Raw genomic sequence first — 20,001 nt, forward strand, 5'->3', positions numbered from 1 at the left:
AACGTAAAAACTACGACCTCGAGATGCTTGGGACCGCGAGGGTTACATTTTGGTATCTCGATCGAGATGCTTGGGACCCAAAAGGTTAAACTTGTGCTGTTTAGGCTTATAAATAATACACAAAAACGAATTTTCTAGCCCAAGGCATAGGACAATATCTTGGGTCAAATTATCATCATTAGTATTGGCCATAATGTTGGCTTTCACGCAGCTGAATGGTTAGCTGCATCTCAGGTTCAATTCCTGGTGAGCAACCCAATTTTTGGTGTTGATCCATGATAATGCTGGAGCATGGTGCTGATCAGATCACCTCCAAAAGTGGCAGAGAATGTAAATGTTTGGGGTCCTAGCTCTATGTCTCCATAAGCACCTTCATGACGGTCCAGTGAGTCAGACAAGAATAATAAAGATGACTCGATCAGCTGACTTCTCATCTCCAAACAGAAAACAGCGTAATAAGCTGTAGCCATCAAATGCTACTACTGCCAAGATAGCACCATGCCAGGGTTTCAAATGTGGTGGTGGATCTTAACCAAAATATTTTACTTTTTATTTTATAACATTAGCAGCTTATTATTAAACAAGGTCATTTCTGTTTATAATGAAATAAATTAGTTCTCTTTATTATTGTCCCCTTGTGTGGTTCTATCTTTATTCAGGTTCTACTTTCCAGAGGCGCAACCACGATTTTTTGTCTGGGGGGGGGGGGGGGCAAGTAGCAGGATAAATGTACCAATAATAATAATAATTTTAATAATAATAATGCTAATAATTATTATTATTTTAATAATCATAAAGTTAATAATAATAGTGTTATTATTATAACATTATTCTTATTATTGTTATTATTGATTTGCTTTATTTTACTTCGCTTCTTGTGCCACTTTTGGCTAATTTACGAAGATAGGGATGAGTGATAATATGGTGAAATTGATGAATGAACACTCGCAAACTTCCATGCCCAAGCAGGGATTTGAATCCGGGACCAACATTATTATTATTATTATTATTATTATTATTATTATTATTATTATTATTATTATTATTATTAGTATCAAAGACGTTATTACCCTCGTAAATTATGCATAAAGGGGTAGAAGTTGGTGCTAAAGCATTTGTGTTCGAACAAGCAATTTGACATTAATAATGGAAAACAAGCACACAAACTATTTTTGAAAGACAGAAAGTGCTTGATAAATGCATTCCAAATATAATTATTTTTTACATTAACATGTATAACTTTCATGCATGAAATGTTTCACCTATATTCAACATAGAGCGACGTGGACACTAAATTGTGTACGTATTCAAAGTTTATTTAATACATATTATATACAACATATATTATTTAAATACATTACACAACCTATTCATTCATCTCACAACATCCAACAGTAAAAATTACATAAATTGTCAGCCGGCCCCCGTGGCGGAGTGGGTTTAGCAATTTGCGCTACGATGCCAGGGGTCCCGGGTTCGGATACTGGCCTGAGCAGGGATGTTTGTGAGTGTCCATTAATCAATATCATCACTCATCCCCATCTTCGCAAATTAGCCAAATGTGGCACAAGATGCGAAGTATAATAAAGCAAATCAATCAATCAATACATAAATTGTCCCAAATGTGCATGCTCCCTTTCCTCGAAACAATTGTCCATGCATTTAAATCAAAATCAATGAAGACAAGTCTTATTTCTGTCTGGTAATTTACAATGCATCAAAGAGAACAAAGATAAACTGTGAGCAAGAAAATTTTTGGATCCAATTTTTTTTGCAGGCTGAAATCAATATTGATTTAATAGGGTGCAAATAATTTTACGGGATGCCAATGCATTCTCTCTTTTACAACTTTCATGTCTCCCCGATGGTGTAGTGGTAACATCGTTGCCATGTGATCAAGGGGTCACGGATTCGATACCCGGTGGAAGCAAAGTGGTTTGGATCCCAATTTAAACTGTAGGTCCAGTCCAGATTAGTCTTTCTGTGCATAAAGTGGACTTACAACCACAAATCAAGCAATCTTACAACTTATTTTCATTTAGATCATTCGACATCCAGGGCTGACTCCCGCTGCAACCTAGCTACGGTTCTGAACTTGATAAGACTAAGAAAAGCAGGCAGGTATTGCGAGCGAAGCAAGCAAGAACATTTTACGAAAAGTATTTTTATTTGCATAAATTTTGCCTCATCCCTGTGGTTATGCCACTGCTACTTCCTTTTCAAGACATTATTTGACTAAAATGTTATTTATGTCTTATTATCATTATATATTACAATCCAGCCAGGCATGTATCCAGAAATACATTCTGTGGGGGGTGAACCAAGTGTCTCAAAATATTAATAATAATGTTTAAATTAAAACATTATAATTATATTTTAATACATGAATAGGTAAAAAGGCTGTATAACGATAGTGATATAACAGCATGTATTCATTATCTAACTTACGTATAGTCAAGGTTGGCAAGATTTGTAAAGAAAATGGCCTGGCAAGAAAATTAATGTCAAATAGTTAAAGAATTGAATATTTATTGAATATCAAAAAAGGATGTTAGATCCAGTGGACAAAAAGTAAAGTTCCTGGTAATATTTTATACATATTATTATAAGTAGTAATAAATCTTCGTTGGTACTGTCATCCAAAGTCGTATAATCCCAATGTAACTCTTGCCTTCCAATAAGTTCAGCGGAAATAACCCTCGATTAAACAACAAGTATATTTTCATTATTTCATTTTAGTACTTATTAAGTCTTCTCAGGGGAGGAGGGGTCCAGACCCAATGAACTCCCCTTAAATACGTCCTTGAAAATGTAAATTACTGCAAGATGTATAATGCAGACTGAATTTATAAACAGTTAATATCAGGTAAAATTTCCAGTATTGGTTGGAACTTCAATTATCAAAAACTTTCTGGTGTTTTAATCTAGGAAAATGTTGCATGACACTTTGAGAGAGAGTAATTATCCTGGAAATCATGCAAAAGAAATCATTCAAAGTTTCCATTTATATTACACCAGTGTTACGTGAAAACTGTATTTGAATATCCTGATGTAATTGTTAATTTTTTAAAACAGAACTTGTGGAAAGGAATTGATGCATATAACAGAAGTGGGCTACTTGCACACTAATATTAATCAATATTTTGAACAACTTTTAATTGTTACAATTTTCAAGCATCTATATCAGTGGGAAACTGTAAGACTATTTGCATAAATTTATGGTGGTGTCAGCTCAGAATTAATGAAGAATTTTCATTAATTTAAAATTATTATTCTTTTTTTCAGGTTGGTTTCATGAAACCAAACAAACAAGAGTTTGCAGTAGTATTTATAGGTTACAAGTCGTGGAATAAAGAAATCCTAGACTTCCTGAATAAAGTAGATAAAATGGCATTAAAACTTAAAGATGCAAAAGTTGATGAAGCTGTTTTAGCAGTTTTACCAATCACAACACTTTGTGGTAAGTATTGCCAGTTACTAATTGCAAAATAATATAGTATTTGTTACCGGGTTATTTATTGGCATACTGCTGGTAATGGCCAATTGAGGGTTTTATTGGTCTATAAATGGCCTGTAATTTGGTGTAAAATTCTGCCATTTTTATGAACACAAAGGCATAGCTGTGTGAAGTAATATCAGAGTGGGCATGTTCCTTTTTCTGAGGCAAACACTATTTAAGTGTCCTGGTTATACACATTAAATAAAAATATTAATAAGCTATGCATGTTCTTCATGAAATATTTGCAATTTTATATGAGATCTGTAGAGAATTTGTATCTGTATTTTATTGTTTTGGTTAAATTTTCGTATTGGTCCATAATTTATGGCATAAAATGAATGAAAATGTGATAAATTATACACTTTTTTGTGTATGAGGTTTGCTGGTGCTTTTTTACTGGTTACATCGCAATATATAACTAGTAACATAATATAAAATTAAGCACCAACTAGCCCCCCATTTTTTAAATACATAAATGCACTCCTTAAGTAAATTAATGTTGTAATAAAAGGACACAATTGAAATCAATTTGAGAAGTATTCACACTGTAATGGAGGAATTTAAAATCATCATACCCCCTTTGACCAGTATTCCTAAAAAAAAAAAGTTGAATGCAGGAAAAGATGGCAAAATGTGGCCGACTACTAAAAAAAATATATACGTACCCTCCTACTCTTTTATAAAGTCCTGGTCACGCCACTGTCAGTTGTCTTTATTTTGTATTTCTTTATTTTAGGATACATTCTTATCCAGGGTTTCTACTGAACCGGTAATTTGGTTAGGCAAAATTAGTGTGAACTCTGTTGTATTTTACAGCTAAATGTAGGGCTAAAAAAAATATACTTGAATTTGACTGGTTATCGTAAACATATTTGCATATGTAGTTTTTATTAAATTACATCTTGTTATCTTTCAGAGGGTGAGTTTTATACATGTGTGACTGAAATCAACCATCTTTGCGTGAAGGAACAAGTTGTAGACATAATACAGTGTGTGCTGAAGAAGAAATCGTCAAAATAATGTGATGAGAAAACAGATACATTCTCTGATGTGTAAAGTAAGACTACTAATAGACAGTGTGTGATTTCTGATTTTTTTTTTTAAGATCCATAATTTATTGTAATGAATCTTAATTTGATTCACCTTAAAATGGTAAAATGACAGATATTAGATAAACATTCCTAAACAATTGTATGTAAATGTTTTACTGGAAATTGTTTTCACTGACAGACCGCTACTGTTGATAGTGTCTGTTTGTTTCTATTATGTAAATAGGAGAGATGTCTCGTATGTGTTTGTGAAGTGGTTTCTTTCCTTGAAGGTACTCTACATCATCTTACTATCTGCACTTGACATCAAATTGTTATTGAATTTAAGTATTGTTGTACAGATATATATTGTAGTTTTTTTTGTTCCTGAACAGAAAAAGGCATCTAAAGTTATAATTTTGGTGCGAGTAATAGAATTTTATTGTTGTAATGGTGTGTTTTCTTCCACTTGAATACCAGTAAATTTTGTTTTGAAATTTGGAGAGTTCTGAATCATATTACTGTGTTGTGAATGAAGGTACATATATATGACTGTGTGCCCATAGGCAGCAATACACTGTTTTCCGTGCATAAGAAACTATAAGGTTGTGTAAAGAAAAAGGATAAAACAATTTCATAATTTATCTGTTTTAATATATTCTTTTTTTTTATTTTTTTGTTCTTGACTGGTGGATCGTGTGTCACTATCTTTTTAAAAATTCACTTCAAAAATCTACCTTGATGTTTCAAATTTTGAAAAATAGATAAGTCCTAGAGAACCGTTGTTTGCATTGCATTCACTGGATTCTAGCTATTTGCAATAGAAAACAGGCTTACGGGGCTATGAAACTATGACATACCTAGTCAAAAACAAAGATTATTCAAATGCACTACTACAAGGAATTTGAAATTTTTTTTTTTTTTTTTTTTTTTTTCAAAAGTCAGTGAAGTTCCAGGCAAAAGGTCCAGAGAACCCTTAATTCTTCCTATCATTGAAAGTGCTACAGGGTACGTGAAATTCCAAAAAATCATAACTTATCATTAATGTTCACTATTGAACATTCTTCTTTATAACATAATGCAAAAAGTGTGTATTTTTAGATAGGTATATATTTCATGTGGAGTGCAGCTCAGAAAATTTATTCTGTGGGTAGACTCATGTTTTGAGCCTCCCTAAAGTATCATTTTTGAACGTATGTATTTGTTGTTATAGTCAGGGAAAAAATATGTAAAAGAATATCTTCATTTGGTATTACCAATTAGCAGTGGAAAACAAAAATTGATGAAGATTGTGATGTAGACAAATGTACACAATTGATAATTTCATGTGATACTTGTACATATGCATGTATATATAAGCAATATTATAGCAATTTTATCATATTTTCTAAGTGATTGTGTTCAAATGCTTTTTTTAAATGTTGCAAATCAAAAAGTTCGCATAAAATTGATAACAAATGCAAGATTTACTTTTTGATGGGCAGAATTGTCTAATTCTAATGCTATATGGAATCATATGGAGAATCACTGATGCAATAAACAATGTTATATGTATATATGGAAATACTGAAAGACTGCATAATTTAATTTCTAAAGTTACTTTCAAGGATTTCTAATGTGTTGATTAGAAAGATGTATTTATGAGCTGTGGTGAAATACATTTGTATGTAATTGCATATAGTTGTAAAGCACTTTTATTGTACCCATTTCTCACAGTGAACCATTTAATTTTGCTGATGGAATTCTGCTAATGCTCATTCAGTTGCTGTAGATATTTTTCCAGTGTGAATACATATTTGTATTTGCTCATAGCAAAATATTTTTATAAGGATTGTTTCAAATATAAGTTTTGTATTATGTTGTCAATAGGAATTGTAGCTTAGCTTTCTTGGTGATGTGATTCAAACAAGTGTTCTCAGGTTACCAGTCAGGTTCAGTTGTTGTTTACTTGTAACTTTTCAAGTGCATACAATGCTCTCATCAGCAGGGGATGTTGGCTGGAGACAAAGTGTAAGGTTAATAGACATGGATGAGGATGCAGAGCTTAGATGCTGTCCCGTGATTGGTTTGGGCTGGAGCCTGGTGTTTCATTGGTGGATGCCATGATTTTACAGAGAGGTGGATTTCAGGTGTGACTGAGCCGGAGTCTCACATCCCTGTTGATGTTCGTGCTTTCTTGGACAATGGCGATGACTTTTTTTTACTCTTTTGTCCGACTAACCAGCACATTCAGCACAACCACCAAATAAATTTCTGGAACACTTGGTGATGCTGTTCCGATCCTGAATGTTGGAAGGGAGCATTGACTTAACCTCTTCTTTTCCTCTCTCTCTATCTCTCTCTTTCTGAGAAGGAGGGAAAAGAGGAGAGAAGGAGGAAGAAGTACCATTCTCTCCCTCTCTCTTTCTCTCTGTTCTCCTCCTTCTTCTCTCCTCTTTCGCTTCTTTCTCTGTCGGAGGGTGAGGGGTCCGTGGAGAGAGAGAGAGAGAGAGGAGTGCTGAGAGAGGAAAAGCGAGAAGAAAGTTTAGACATACACATCCTGCAATTTGAATTCTTTCGCTATGTAGTTGCAGTCAATTATAGACAAATTTGTGGCTCGGAACCACCGACCCTTCGATGTGGAACTGATGAAATTATTAAGCTCATTCTCTGTTGACAAATTCCATATTCACTATTTAGAACGATATGATACCTTCGTCAATTCTCTTTCAATTTGTTGGTGTATGAATGTTTTTCCAGTGGCCCAATTCAAAAATGTACACACAGCAAGGAATAATCAGCTCCATGTTCAGCAAAAACCTTGCAATACAGAAGTTGCACGAGGATAAAACTTGCTTCACCATCAATTTTCTATTCTGTCATGTGCCGCAAGCTAAAAAATGGATAACATTTTAAAACACCATCATGGCTGAAAAATATACTTGTGGATGGTATTGACAAGGTCAAGTGAAGAAATGAATACATTATTTTTTTATTAATTTTATCATGGCTAGGGTTAAAGAGAAGTTTAGATATAACAAACAAAACCTTTACATCTCATGAAAAATTATCCATTACAAATGGAGTTTTTAAATTCACTTTATGCACAGAAAGGCTAACTGGGACTGGACCTACAGGAAAGTGGGATTCGAACCATTATGTTCCTCCACTGGGTATCGAAGCTGGAACCCCTTGATTACAAGGCGACGGCGATACCACTACACTATCGGGAAGGCCCCATTTCACATAAGAAATATAGTTATCAGCACTCTTAGTCTTGCACTTTGTTTCAAGTAATGTGATCACTTATTGGAAGTGATGTTCTTGTATTTAGTTGAGAATTTAAATTGTAATGGGTCATTAAACAGATTTAATTATTTGAAAGTTCTGCCAATCCTTAACTTGTGTTGCCAATAATTTGAAGCACAAAGTTTCAATTGGTTGAAAATCTCTACAAAATATAAAGAAGGCTAATCAGGCTATATCCGACAGATTTGGCAATGCTGCTTCCACGTGTATAGTTGCGCCAGAACCTTGAAACCAGTATTGTGTCTGAGCTTGCGGTGTTCATGCTAGTGAAAAGCCACTGAAAATTAACCATTGGGAAGGGTACATCATGGCTCTTTTCTATGCTCATTTTTTGTACAACCGAATAGTGAAACAGTGTAGGGAAAATGGTTAACCATCGGAATGATCACAGCTAAAGATATTGTGGCCAGGCAAACACAAGTGGTGCTCATGCAGAAACATTCGCCAACAAAAGGGGCCCGTTCGAGGTTGCCAGTGAAAGTGTCGCCTGAGGTGCTTTGCAGAATTTGGCAAATTGCAGTCCAGGAGAATCCACCACGTAAGGGACGGGTTCACAACCTCCCCCCATGCCACATTGCAGAATGCAAGACCAACTGCCGCAACCTGTACGAATGACACTTGCCGGGGTAAAAATGGAAGACAGTTGTCGCATTGGATGAGGCATACATTCATCTCACACGTAATGGTAACATTAGGACATTTACGTACCATGACACCTCTGGCAAGGGACGTACAGAGTTTTACCACCCGTGCCGAGAAAGTTTCCCGCAGGGAATCATGATTGTCGCCGGATACGGTTGCGAGGGAAAGTTGGTGATACGTAAGGTGGAGAAAAACATAAAGGTGAATGCTGCCTACTTCCAGGAATCCATTATGGCCACCATCTATCGGATAGCCATCCCTCGTTTGTATGGAGCCAACAAGAACCAGGTGTGGATCCACATGGACAAAGCATCCAGCCACACCGCTAGATCATCCCTCCGGTTTTATCAGGACGTGGAGCAGGAAACAGGAATCTGTGGCATTCCTGTCAAAAGCTGATGCCAGACCAAATGATTTCTGCACATTTGGACTGTTAAAACGATGTCTACAACATCGCAGCCCCGCACCCTCACTGGCCTATGGAAAGCCTGTAAGGAGGAATGGGATGAAATTGCTATGCATGTGCTCCAACATAGTTCGTTGCAGTGGAAATTGGGATGTCGGGCGATAGTCTATAATGCTGGTGGTCCCATAGAACACAACCGGTGGTGGTGGCACGGCTTTTCATAGGGTAAATAGACTTAACATATCGGTTGTATATAACCCGATCAACCTCTAAGACAATATTCTTATGAAAAACTGTACCCTGAAAAAAAAATGATAATTACATTTTCTACACTGTTGTTCTGATACGAAGAGAAAAAAATTATGTATTGATTTATTTCTCAGCCACTAGATGGCATCCTGCTACTGGAAAGACAGTGTCACCTATCATTTAAAGAGCAAACTCTATCTGTAAAATGCAGTGGTCGGAAGTAGCACGCTACTTGTAGTGTCGCTAGTGTAGCTAGCTACAAAATTTGTAGCGGTAGCTGAAGCGGCACAACATTTTGAAAATTGTAGCTGTAGCTGTAGCGAAGCTACAAAATTCTTGTAGTTGTAGCGAAAATTTTGCTACAGCTACATTTCTTCTCTGCATTATGAGGAAACTTTTGAAAGTGACCACAGCGTTAAAAAAAATCGACAATAACGTTTACTTTTGGAGGAGGTTCATATAGACAGTCTATTACATGGAAATACTTATAATCTAGATTATAAATATCTCGATCCAGATAACTAAACAGAACTGGCATACATGAATATATTCTGGCTAACGGCTACGTTTTTTTTAGCTGCATCGCTATTTTGGGGGGAAACATGCCTCGTTTGCGGCAACCCTAAAAAAAGGGCCTCATTTGCGCCACCCCAGGAACAAATCCTGTTGATATCCATGGTATAAGAGGCAGGTAAATGTCATTAATCTCTGTGTAAAACACAACTTGCAGCGCAAAAACGAGCGATTCAGTCTCCACTACAATGACAAAGCAATAGTGCCAGCAATCAATGGTTCAGCATTAATAATTTTTTGCAATACATTTGCACACCACTTCCTCAATATATTTTATGATATTGTAAAAAGTATGTACGAGATATTGACTTTTCTGCGGAAACGATAAATTTCTTTAGTTAATATACAGTTTCCAAATGTATGTAATTCTTCTACTTTTAAGTCGCTTTTCTGTACCTTTTGCTAATCATGGCAATGAGGATGAATGGTTTATTTTGTTATCATCTTATCTAGAGTCGCTTTCTGCCACTTTTGGCTAATTGTGAGAATGAGGAAGAAAGGTGAATCATGATGATGAGCAGTGTGGGGAATAGAGGAGCAGGAGGATCCATCCTCCCAACTAGGTGTCTTTCCTAGTTTTTGTTTTGAATCCACTTTATGCACAGAGACAAGCTAATCCAGACTGGATCTGAACCACTAGTGCCTCCGCCAGGTATCTAACCTGGGCCCCTTTGATTACAAGGTGACAAAGGTTACACTGTCCCTTCAAGGAAGCATTCCCAACAGGAAACTTACATAAAGCATATCTCCACCTGTCGCTCATTTAGCTATACCAAAGAAGCACCCCCTAGCTATCTGCAAAGTTAGAGCAAATATCTAACGAATTTATAACGATCTACGATTGTATTTTCCAGTAAGTACAACTATCATACTAGGGGCTTCTTTTGAATATCCATTTGCTTTTTCAAATTTTTTTCTTATGCAGAAGTAGCGCAAAAGTAGCGAGTAGCGCATATGAGAAGCGTAGCGAGCTACTTTTTAGTAAATGTAGTTGTAGCTGTAGCGAAGCTACATTTTGGACAAGTAGCGGCAGCTGTAGCGAAGCTACTTTTAAAATATAGCTTTCTGATCACTGGTAAAATGCTCATCATCGCTTAAGTTTTCCTGATACCAAAAGTCTATATTCACCCTAAAAATGGGTGAAGATTCAATTCACAGTTGTAGAATTACATTGCAGCTAACAGATGAAGCCCATATACTGGGGACAGTTGCCACCTGTAGTTTCAAGTGTTCTCCTGGTAACAAAAAAATTAAATTACCCTGCAAAATTAGCAAAAGGTTAGTTTGTTGCCAGAAAAATGTCAACACACATCTCCAAATGCAGACTTCTCCTTCATTCTTGCGTCCCAAATCTCCTCACTCCACTGAAGATTGAACCCAGAACTGAAGTCAGACCCTCCAGCATTGAAATATGGCATCTGATACTCAATACTGTCAAATGCGATACAGAATATAATTGTGTGTCATGATAATAGCATTTAATAATCTTGCCTAAAATTACTATACTCACAACTAGAGAACTTGCATCTAAATTCCACAGCAGGTCTTGTAGAAAATGCATATTTGCCAAGCCTGTACAAAAAAAAAAAAAAAAAAAAAAACAACATTCATCTTGGGGGAGGCAGATCTTTCAACTCATGGGCATAAATTTTAGGACCAAACTTTGGAGGAGCAAAATCAAAAAGTTTTCTATCCCACAGAAAATAGCACCCAGGACTATTTTGCTAAATAAGTGTTAAATTTGCAAAATAATAACAAAAAACTCATTACATAACTCCTCAAGTCCTGGAATGTTAAAAGTACAATTAACTTGTAAATGTTCATAAACCTGAAAATTGGGGTATGGAGTGTGTGGGACTGCAAAGTCTCAACCTTTTACTTGAGGCAACACCACACATATGTGACTTCACACTCAGGAAGATAACCTAATATGCTGTAAAGTATGCCTCAATGAATTTTCCTGAAACTGGTTATTTTACATGCTTTGCAATGCAGGAAAAAATGTGCCAATAATCTGTGTGTTGTTGAAAATTCTTGACAAACTTTTGTTTCCTGCTTGCCTTCAGAATAATCCGCAGATAAAACTACCTATTTTGGCTATTTTATGTAGTTATTCTACCTCTTGGGTCATACCAGATGAGAAATCGGCAAGAACCACAATCAGAAGGAAAATGATGGGAATATGTGCACAAAACAGGTTTTGGAATCTACAAACAAGTGTTGCATGTGTTAAATGATTGAAGAACCAGTGTGTATTTAACTCAAAATAAGCTCAAACCTCTGAATCTTCTTAATCTTGTGAAACGTGTTGCTAAAGTAACAGGGCTCAGAAAATTCTGGAATGCTAAAATGAGAGAAACTTTGATAATTGTTTTACATCCTGCTTGCCTCAGAGGCAAGACACTCAAAGTTAATGGAGAGAAGACGATTGGTCCAGTAGGTAAATTGATAAATTTTTGTAACAAATCAAAAATATAGTATGAGTTATAGCACAATAGCTTTCACATGAGAATGCCCATGGCTAAAACAACAGAAATTTAGATTTAAACAATGTTGAATGTATTTGTATATAATTGATTGGTTTGGTTTGTTTTACTTTGCTTTTCTGCCACTTTTGGCTATCACGATGAGGATGAACAATGATACAATATTTGTATATACGTTTGTGTTTGTGTGATCTCAGTCAAGTTGCTGGTTGACCAACCAGGAAGAAAATATTATATAAAATTGTTGTTTAACAAAACTTGTGTTTTACATTAACTAACAAAGATATTCTGTGCTTAAACCATTTTGCTAAAATCAGCTTGTCTTGTTTCTGAATTATTTAGTGCCAATTCTTCGAATAAGATGATTCTCTCTTATAAAGAAGACTTCGTCATTCCAAGCATCAAGATGGAAAAGGCCACCAATTATTAAGAGCTGGTTATTCACTTGCATGAAGGTTAGTTGTGTTAAATATACTAGTCACCCTATAGTTGGGTTACCAAAGAACACAAATCTTGCATATTTAAATGTTAATCATCATCTGAGCACATGGATGAATAAGGATTACACTTACCTGAATTCATTCCAAGAAGGCGATTTCATCCTTCAATGCATCAAAACTTCATGTTAATTGAAGGAATTCATAATAATAGCAGTACATCACTGAATGATTTTTGTCAAAACACTTCTCGTATGTATGTTTCTTTGTACTTTGAACCTGTGCTTACTACAATTATTCCATTACTACATGAACCTTCAAAATATCACAACTTTATAGCAAGCTTCAATATTACCAGATCCTTTCATATCATCACTCAAAAAAATCCCCAAAGAAATATGATTATAGAAACCTAATCAATATGGAGCCTTCAAAATATCAATGTCCTGTTCTTTTAACCAACCTCATAGTAAGCCTCAGTGTTATCAGATCCTTTCAGATCATATAAAAAATCCTCACAAAAAATATTGACTATTGTCACAAAAGCTTCCACTTTTCTTATGTGCTTACTACAATTAAACTTTATAGCAAGCCTCAATATTACCAGATCCTTTCAGTCATCACTCAAAAAATTCTCAAAAAAATATACAAACCTAAAATATCAATTGTCCTGTTCTTTTAACCAACCTTATAGCAAGCATCAGTGTTTCCAGATAATCACTTAAAAAATCCTCACAAAAAATATAATTGTAGGGTCAGGGGAAAAAACCAAGTAAGTCAACTTGCCCAACTCCAGAAAAATGAACTTTTAATTGCAAATATTACTTGATATGTAAATAAAACAAGTACAAAAAACATATGCTTTGATGAATAGAAATGTCAAATGTATGAAATGAAAGAAAGCATGTTGTAAAGTCCAGTATAGTATCCACATTGCAGGAAATGACATCACTACCTTCCTAACAACATAATATTGACTTACCGTTTTTTTCCCCTTGACCCTTCAATCATGCCGAATGAAGACTTGAACTCTTATTTCCTGGCATCCTTGCATTGCCTCTCCTATGATACGTTCTTTACCATTTTTTTTTTTTGTTTATGTTGTTCTGCCTGCATGGGAAGGTCCCAAGTGTCTTACATCATGGAGCTGCACACACAGTAAAATGGCACAAGTAATCTGCCTTCCAGGCACAGTCAAAATTAAGGTGACTAGAAAATTTAAACTGACACCCATATATTAAATGAGTAGCCACGGTGGTCTACTTGGTAGGACATCTGATTGCCACACCGGAGACCCAGTTTCCAGGTGGATGATCTAAGGTATAAATTTTTCCAGCCTTGTCCTCGCATAAGCGGCTCTGGGGCTCATCCAGCCGCAAATCACCTGGGGAGTAAAGTCCGGAGCAAGGTGCTGATCACACCACCTCCAAAATCGCTCATATCGAGTGTGTGGGGGCCCTAACCACACATCCCCTAAATGAGCCTTCATGGTACGGTACTATATGCACTGGGAACTTTACTTGCTTACTTTATTCCTGTAGCCAGTTCAAAGTAAAACTTGAGAACCTACACAAGCAGGCAAGCGTGCACTGTTTACTATTGTGCAGTAACTGTATCCAATGTACTCATTTTAAAACAGTGTGTGGATTATTGTAAATTTTGGCTAATCGTGAGGTGAGGAATGATGAAATCATGACTCAATCTGTATCCAGGCTGGGACTTTTAACCCAGAACCTTCAGTGGTGAAATGGGAGTTGGCCACTCAGCATGCTTGCTGGGATCCATGAACCCAGACATGCATACCACGCTAATGATAAGTATTGCCATGCAAATTGTCTACCTCCATGCTCAATCACTTTGACTTACACAGTGAGAGGTTCCAGAAACAACACAAAAATAGCCATGACACTGTTGATACCTTCTGCAGGTGCATCAAAAAAATTCCATTCGTTAAGGCACCACTAGACTTTTGGCCTGCACCAACAAAGTTGTTTTCGGAACTTCCCCTCCTTTTGAAAAACTGACATGATAATCCAAACTGAAAAATTAAGCATTTAAGGTGAATTTTTGTGTTTTTCTTTCTTGCCAGAGATTTGTAACAGTTCGTGGAATCATAAATTGATTTTCCATCACACATATCTAGACAATAGTGAAAATAAACCATACAAAGATTCACTCGAAGGCCCCAAAGACATGTAATTTGGGAGAATATAGTGTTTTTTTCAAATGGAGAGGAATTTTTGGAAACTACTTGGCTGGCACAAACAAAGGCGAAGATATCAGATTGAAAAAAAAAAAAAAAGAGAACAACAATTTGCCTAGTAAGATTTATGCATTCCTATGTTATATGCTGCTTTCTAGCATTGCCTTAATGTTTCTCTTTTTAAAATATATCCCTGTCTACAGTTAATTTTTGGGTGTTTTGCTATCAAGTGATTGCGTGTCAATTAATGTTTTTCTTCTGTTGCTTTGCAAAAGTTGCCAGCCATATTGGTATACTAATACAAGAGATGGCCATATGCCCATCCCAGCCCTGGTCACTGAAAGGCAGGCTGAATACTGTTCTGTTGTATGTCCATCTGCATTTATTTCTCAGGAGAGGTGATTAAAGTTTGACTTATGTGGATTTATAATACACACGATTTGCATAAACATTTCATTATTGTTGATAATTCACACCTCTTGACAACCAGATACGTCACATCGGATTGTGACAGAACATAATTACTCCATCAACTCATCTGACAAAAAGTAGAGATATGACAAAACATGACACAGCTGGCAACATGCAGTATAATTAAGGTAGCTGTCTTTACTAAAAGCAGGTGACTAGTAACTGTACTCGGTAATCCCTCCCCCATCTCTAAGTTTCAACAATAAAACATCAAAGTCTACTGTGTTTGAAAGGCAACAAATCCCATTGCGGTAGCACCGGCAGAGACGATTCCACGCAGGTATAACAGCGATAGCAAAAAATCAGGAGAGACCAGGTTGGCTCGGTAGCTCAGTGGTTAGAGCAATGGCATGGTATGCCAGAGACCCGGGTTCGAGTCCTGGTCAAGCCTGCATTTCTCGCTGAAAATTTCTACGTAGTACATCTCTGTAATAATAAAATTAAGGTTTACCAAAAATCAGTAAAATTAATTTTTACCAAAAATCAGACATACAATATTAATCTTCACAAGCATTTTTAAATTTTCTTCCCTCTATACTTACTAATCAAAATGTATGTTAATTTTAGCTGGTCTATCAGTAAAAACATGAGCAACCTGTTTCCCACTCATTCTACCTGGTTTGGTGGCTCGGCACAATAAGTGGTCAACTTTTGATCTGACCACCAAACTTTCCAGGTTTGACTCCTGGCCTGTGCATGGGTGTTCTTTGCAAGTGTCCCTTCATCAACTTCACCTAATCAAATACATTCTGTTGGGTAATCCCTTAAGTAATGTTTTCTGCAAGTACGGGGAAAGGATGCCATGTGATGGGAGAATTATGAATTAATCTAAGGTCATGATGCTACCAATGGATAGGGCAGTTCATTGTGTATCCAGCACGGAGCGAGATCAGTCTGCAGTAACATATGTTTGAACATGGCTGTGTTTGAAGACTGGATGTTATGCTTTACGAGTTCCATCAGGGACATTCATCGACCGTAGTGGCACAAAACATCACTGCCATGTATAGTCACGAGACCCTTCATGTCCGCAAATGTCAAAGATGGTTCACAAAATTCTGGTCTAGAAACACCAGCCTCACTGATATGCCATGACAATGGAGACTCGTCAAGCTGGATGTCGTCGTTTTGAGAGCAACTGTTGAGGAGACTAAACGACGGATGGTTGAAGAATTGGCCACAGTTCTCTCATTGACCCATTCAACCTTTCACCATCATCTGCAGGCAGTAGCGGCGATTGGGTTCCAAAACCAGGGGGGCAAAGACAGTATATTTCACTTTGTAGATAAGTGGGCCCCGGTGCCCACCCAGCGTCGAATAACATGGGTACCTGGGGGAAACCCTGGGGGGTAAAGGCGGTCAGGGGCGTGATGCTGGTCACATCACCCCAACTCGTGACCGGATCAAGAAGTGTGGGGCGTTACCCCCACACCCCCTATATGCCTTCATGGCGTGGTGCTAAGCACAGGGGAGCACTTTACCTTTACTTTAGATAAGGTTTAGCACAGTGCAGGGGCAAAAGTTGCAAAAAGTTTTTAAAACCCTTCTCTTTTTAATCAAATGCTTCTCTTCGATGATATGAGTTGACAAACCTGTTCTTGGGTTTAGATTTATAATGTCCAAATCGTGTTCGTGCCATCTTATTGGCATTTTCCTTGCTGTTTGTCCCACATAATCCTTTGAACATGAACAACTTATATTATATATTCCTGCGGTTTCCACATCTGGTAGAGAGTTTCTAATTTTGAATTCATTAAATGTACATTACAAACTTCTTGGTGGTTTAAAAACAATTTTGAAATTAAAACTTCTAAAAATTTTTGCAATTTTATGTGAGAATCCCTTGTGGAATGGAATGCACACAAATTTCTTTTCAACAGATTTTTCATCTTTGTCTGCATTTCTCTTTTCCTTTAGTTTTCTTGCGACTTGTTTTTTGATTTGGTTTATTCTGTTCGTGTGAAAGCCATTTTCTTTTGCTATATTAAAAAGCCTTTCTTCTTCATTTTTGATATCCTCATTATTAGAACATAGTCTTTGTGCTCTCAGGAAAAAAATTAAAAATATGTTATCCATTGTTATACGCGAGTGTTCTGAATTGGAATGGATGCATTTTTGCCCCGCTAATTTTTTCCTATGGACTGATGTTTGAATTGTTGAGTCAGTTGTCTTAATTTGCAGATCAAGGAAAGAAATTACATTGTTATTCATGGGTTCGCAAGTGAATTTTATGCGACGATGTGATTCATTTAACAATTTGTATACGTCCATGATGGTGTTCTCATTTTTAGCAATAATTAGGACATCATCTACATATCTGATGTAGAGTTTGATATCCGCACCTATCGCATTAACAATTGGAGATTCTATGTAATGAAGGAAAATACTGGAGATGATTCCGGATACTGGGTTTCCCATTGATAGACCATTACTTTGCTGATAGATTTTGCCATCAAATATAAAGTAATTGTAGTTTGCACATACAGTAAAGCATCGAACCATTTCCCATGATTCTACTGGGTTAACCTTCATCTCAATAAGCCATCTGTGTAATGCGTCTGTGGCACCTTCTATTGGGGCACTAGGATATAAATTTTCAACATCAAAACTTGCAATACGATACTCATTATTCCAAGCAATATTTTTTAGGTTAAAAATGCATATGAAGTGAAACGGAAACTAAAAAATATTGTTTGGAATAATGAGTATCGTATTGCAAGCTTTGATGTATGGGATGCATCTATGTACGGGACTCTACTATATAACTACGTGGGAGCATAGAGACTATAACTGAGACTGAATATGCCTTCAAAACACATTACATAATGCAGGTGGGTGGCTTTACCAAATTCTTTCAAATACAAGTAGCTAATTATAGTAACAAAACAGCTTTTTATACATAATTGGATTTATGAAAATTACAATAAAATACAAAAGCAACCCATTTTTTTGTAATTCCATAAAGAATAAGTTAACATAGGCCAGAATCGGTAAACTTCCTGTTCGGATAAATGTTGCAATTGAAGTAGTGGTCTAAACAGGTAAAAAAAAACTGCTTACCGACACGTAATCTGACTTAAATTTGGCATAAAGCAGTCTATTTTGTGGTTTCAAAGCCCTTGTGACATCTGTTGAGCCAGGATGAAATTCTTCATAATTAATGGGATAAAAAAAAAATAATCAAAATACTACTAACGGACTTATTATGCCATTTGCATGATGTAATTAATAAATACACTAATTCTAAATACATGATAATTAAAAGCAAACATTTCTTTGTAAATTATAATGTAAAAATGCCTGTTTTTGACCAATCCCTCCCCTGTTCTAGGTTTGTTATCCATGAAATATCAATCTGGAAATTTTGTTTCACAGGTACCTGTCATAGAGTAATCTTTACGCTGCAAATATAAATTTTATTAGCTCCCCCATCGGAGACATCTGAGCACAAAATTTTGAAAAAGAGAATCAAGGAACGATCAAAGAGCTATAACAGTAATTCAGCCGAATCTGATATTACATAACTTTCCTAACAAAAAATTCTAAACTTTGAATTTTGGTCAAAATCAAAATGTTGAAAAAATACACGAAACACACAATGTAGCTTGAAATGTACTGAAAACAATGTTTTTTGCCAAAGCTATCATTTTTCTTAGATGAGTTGTCATAATTACCGCAACTGTCTACAAAGGCTAAAAATGTCACACATCATAAGTCAAACATGGCCACAATTTTTAAACTAAGTCAAGTTTAGGAAAATACTACCCTTGCATAGGGGTTACAACAACAAAAATATATATAAATAAAAAAAAGTTGACCATTTTGTCAATTATTATCTTTTTGGACCACATAGTATTAAATAACCATATTTTGCTTTAGACATAATGTTAATTAAAATATGCAAGTTTGAATAAATTAGTTCATATATTGCTTACCAGTGAAAGTTTTATAAAAATAGATCAAATACATTCACAGAGGTTGGATTAACCCCAGAGTTGGTTTTATGCAAGGGTTGGAAAAATTTCTGCTTGAAATCATTCACACTGAGAATCGAACCTGGGTTTACTACGTGGCAGTCTGATGTCATATTTTCTCATATCAGTTTTTACTGTTCTATATTTTTTCACATTCACATTCAGAACATAAACATCCATGCCTTACTCAGGATTCGAAGCCGGAACCCCTGCTGTCGTAGCACGCTGTGCTAACTACCTTGCCACGGAGGTCAAATACTAGACTACTGGAACTCCTTATTCGTTGAAGAGAAGCTTCCACAATTATGTATGTTTCAAGCCACATATTGTTGCTGGAATTTTGACACGAAATGGTAAGATCAGCTATTGGCAATAAAGATGCCAATCGACCCAAACAGCAAAACCTAGGACATGTCTGAGGAAAGAAATGACAAGGGTTTTACGACCTGTCAATCACTAACTGCCCGTATACCGGAGGAGGCATGTTCTTGAGGAGCCTCGCGAAGCAACCTGGACAAATCATCTGGTGGTGTAAACGCTGTGCGCTCTACCGGCAGAAGGAAGGTGAATTTGGGAAAGTCCTTTCCATGATATACAGTCTTAAGCACAAACATCAGTGGGTGGTGAGGTGTGGTGGGAACAGTGGCAAAACAAGAACTCTACTGAGATATGCACGATATCAACCACTTCCAATTGCTTCCACTGAATCAGACACTCACGGCGGAGGTCTTCCGTCAACAGTTTG

The 20,001-nt window shown here is 36.2% G+C and overlaps 1 protein-coding gene and 1 non-coding gene across 3 annotated transcripts in view; both read left to right on the forward strand.

Moving 5' to 3' along the window:
• LOC146005348 (cap-specific mRNA (nucleoside-2'-O-)-methyltransferase 2-like) overlaps positions 1 to 6,174 on the forward strand; it is a 36,988-nt gene extending 30,814 nt beyond the window's left edge. For both annotated transcript variants that reach the window (XM_083144540.1, XM_083144539.1), the window contains exons 13-14: positions 3,286 to 3,460; positions 4,416 to 6,174. In XM_083144540.1, coding sequence (XP_083000666.1) covers positions 3,286 to 3,460; positions 4,416 to 4,519 — 279 coding nt within the window. In that variant the 3' untranslated portion in view covers positions 4,520 to 6,174. The remainder of the gene's footprint in view (positions 1 to 3,285; positions 3,461 to 4,415) is intronic.
• A 9,427-nt stretch (positions 6,175 to 15,601) lies between these two features.
• On the forward strand, positions 15,602 to 15,673 carry TRNAT-GGU (transfer RNA threonine (anticodon GGU)). Its single transcript has one exon. It is a non-coding gene; the product is annotated as a tRNA-Thr (tRNA).
• Positions 15,674 to 20,001: the final 4,328 nt, after the last annotated feature.

Source organism: Lepisma saccharinum, chromosome 23, assembly GCF_977018435.1.
Source record: "Lepisma saccharinum chromosome 23, izLepSacc3.1, whole genome shotgun sequence".
NCBI classification, from domain to species: Eukaryota; Metazoa; Arthropoda; class Insecta; order Zygentoma; family Lepismatidae; genus Lepisma; species Lepisma saccharinum.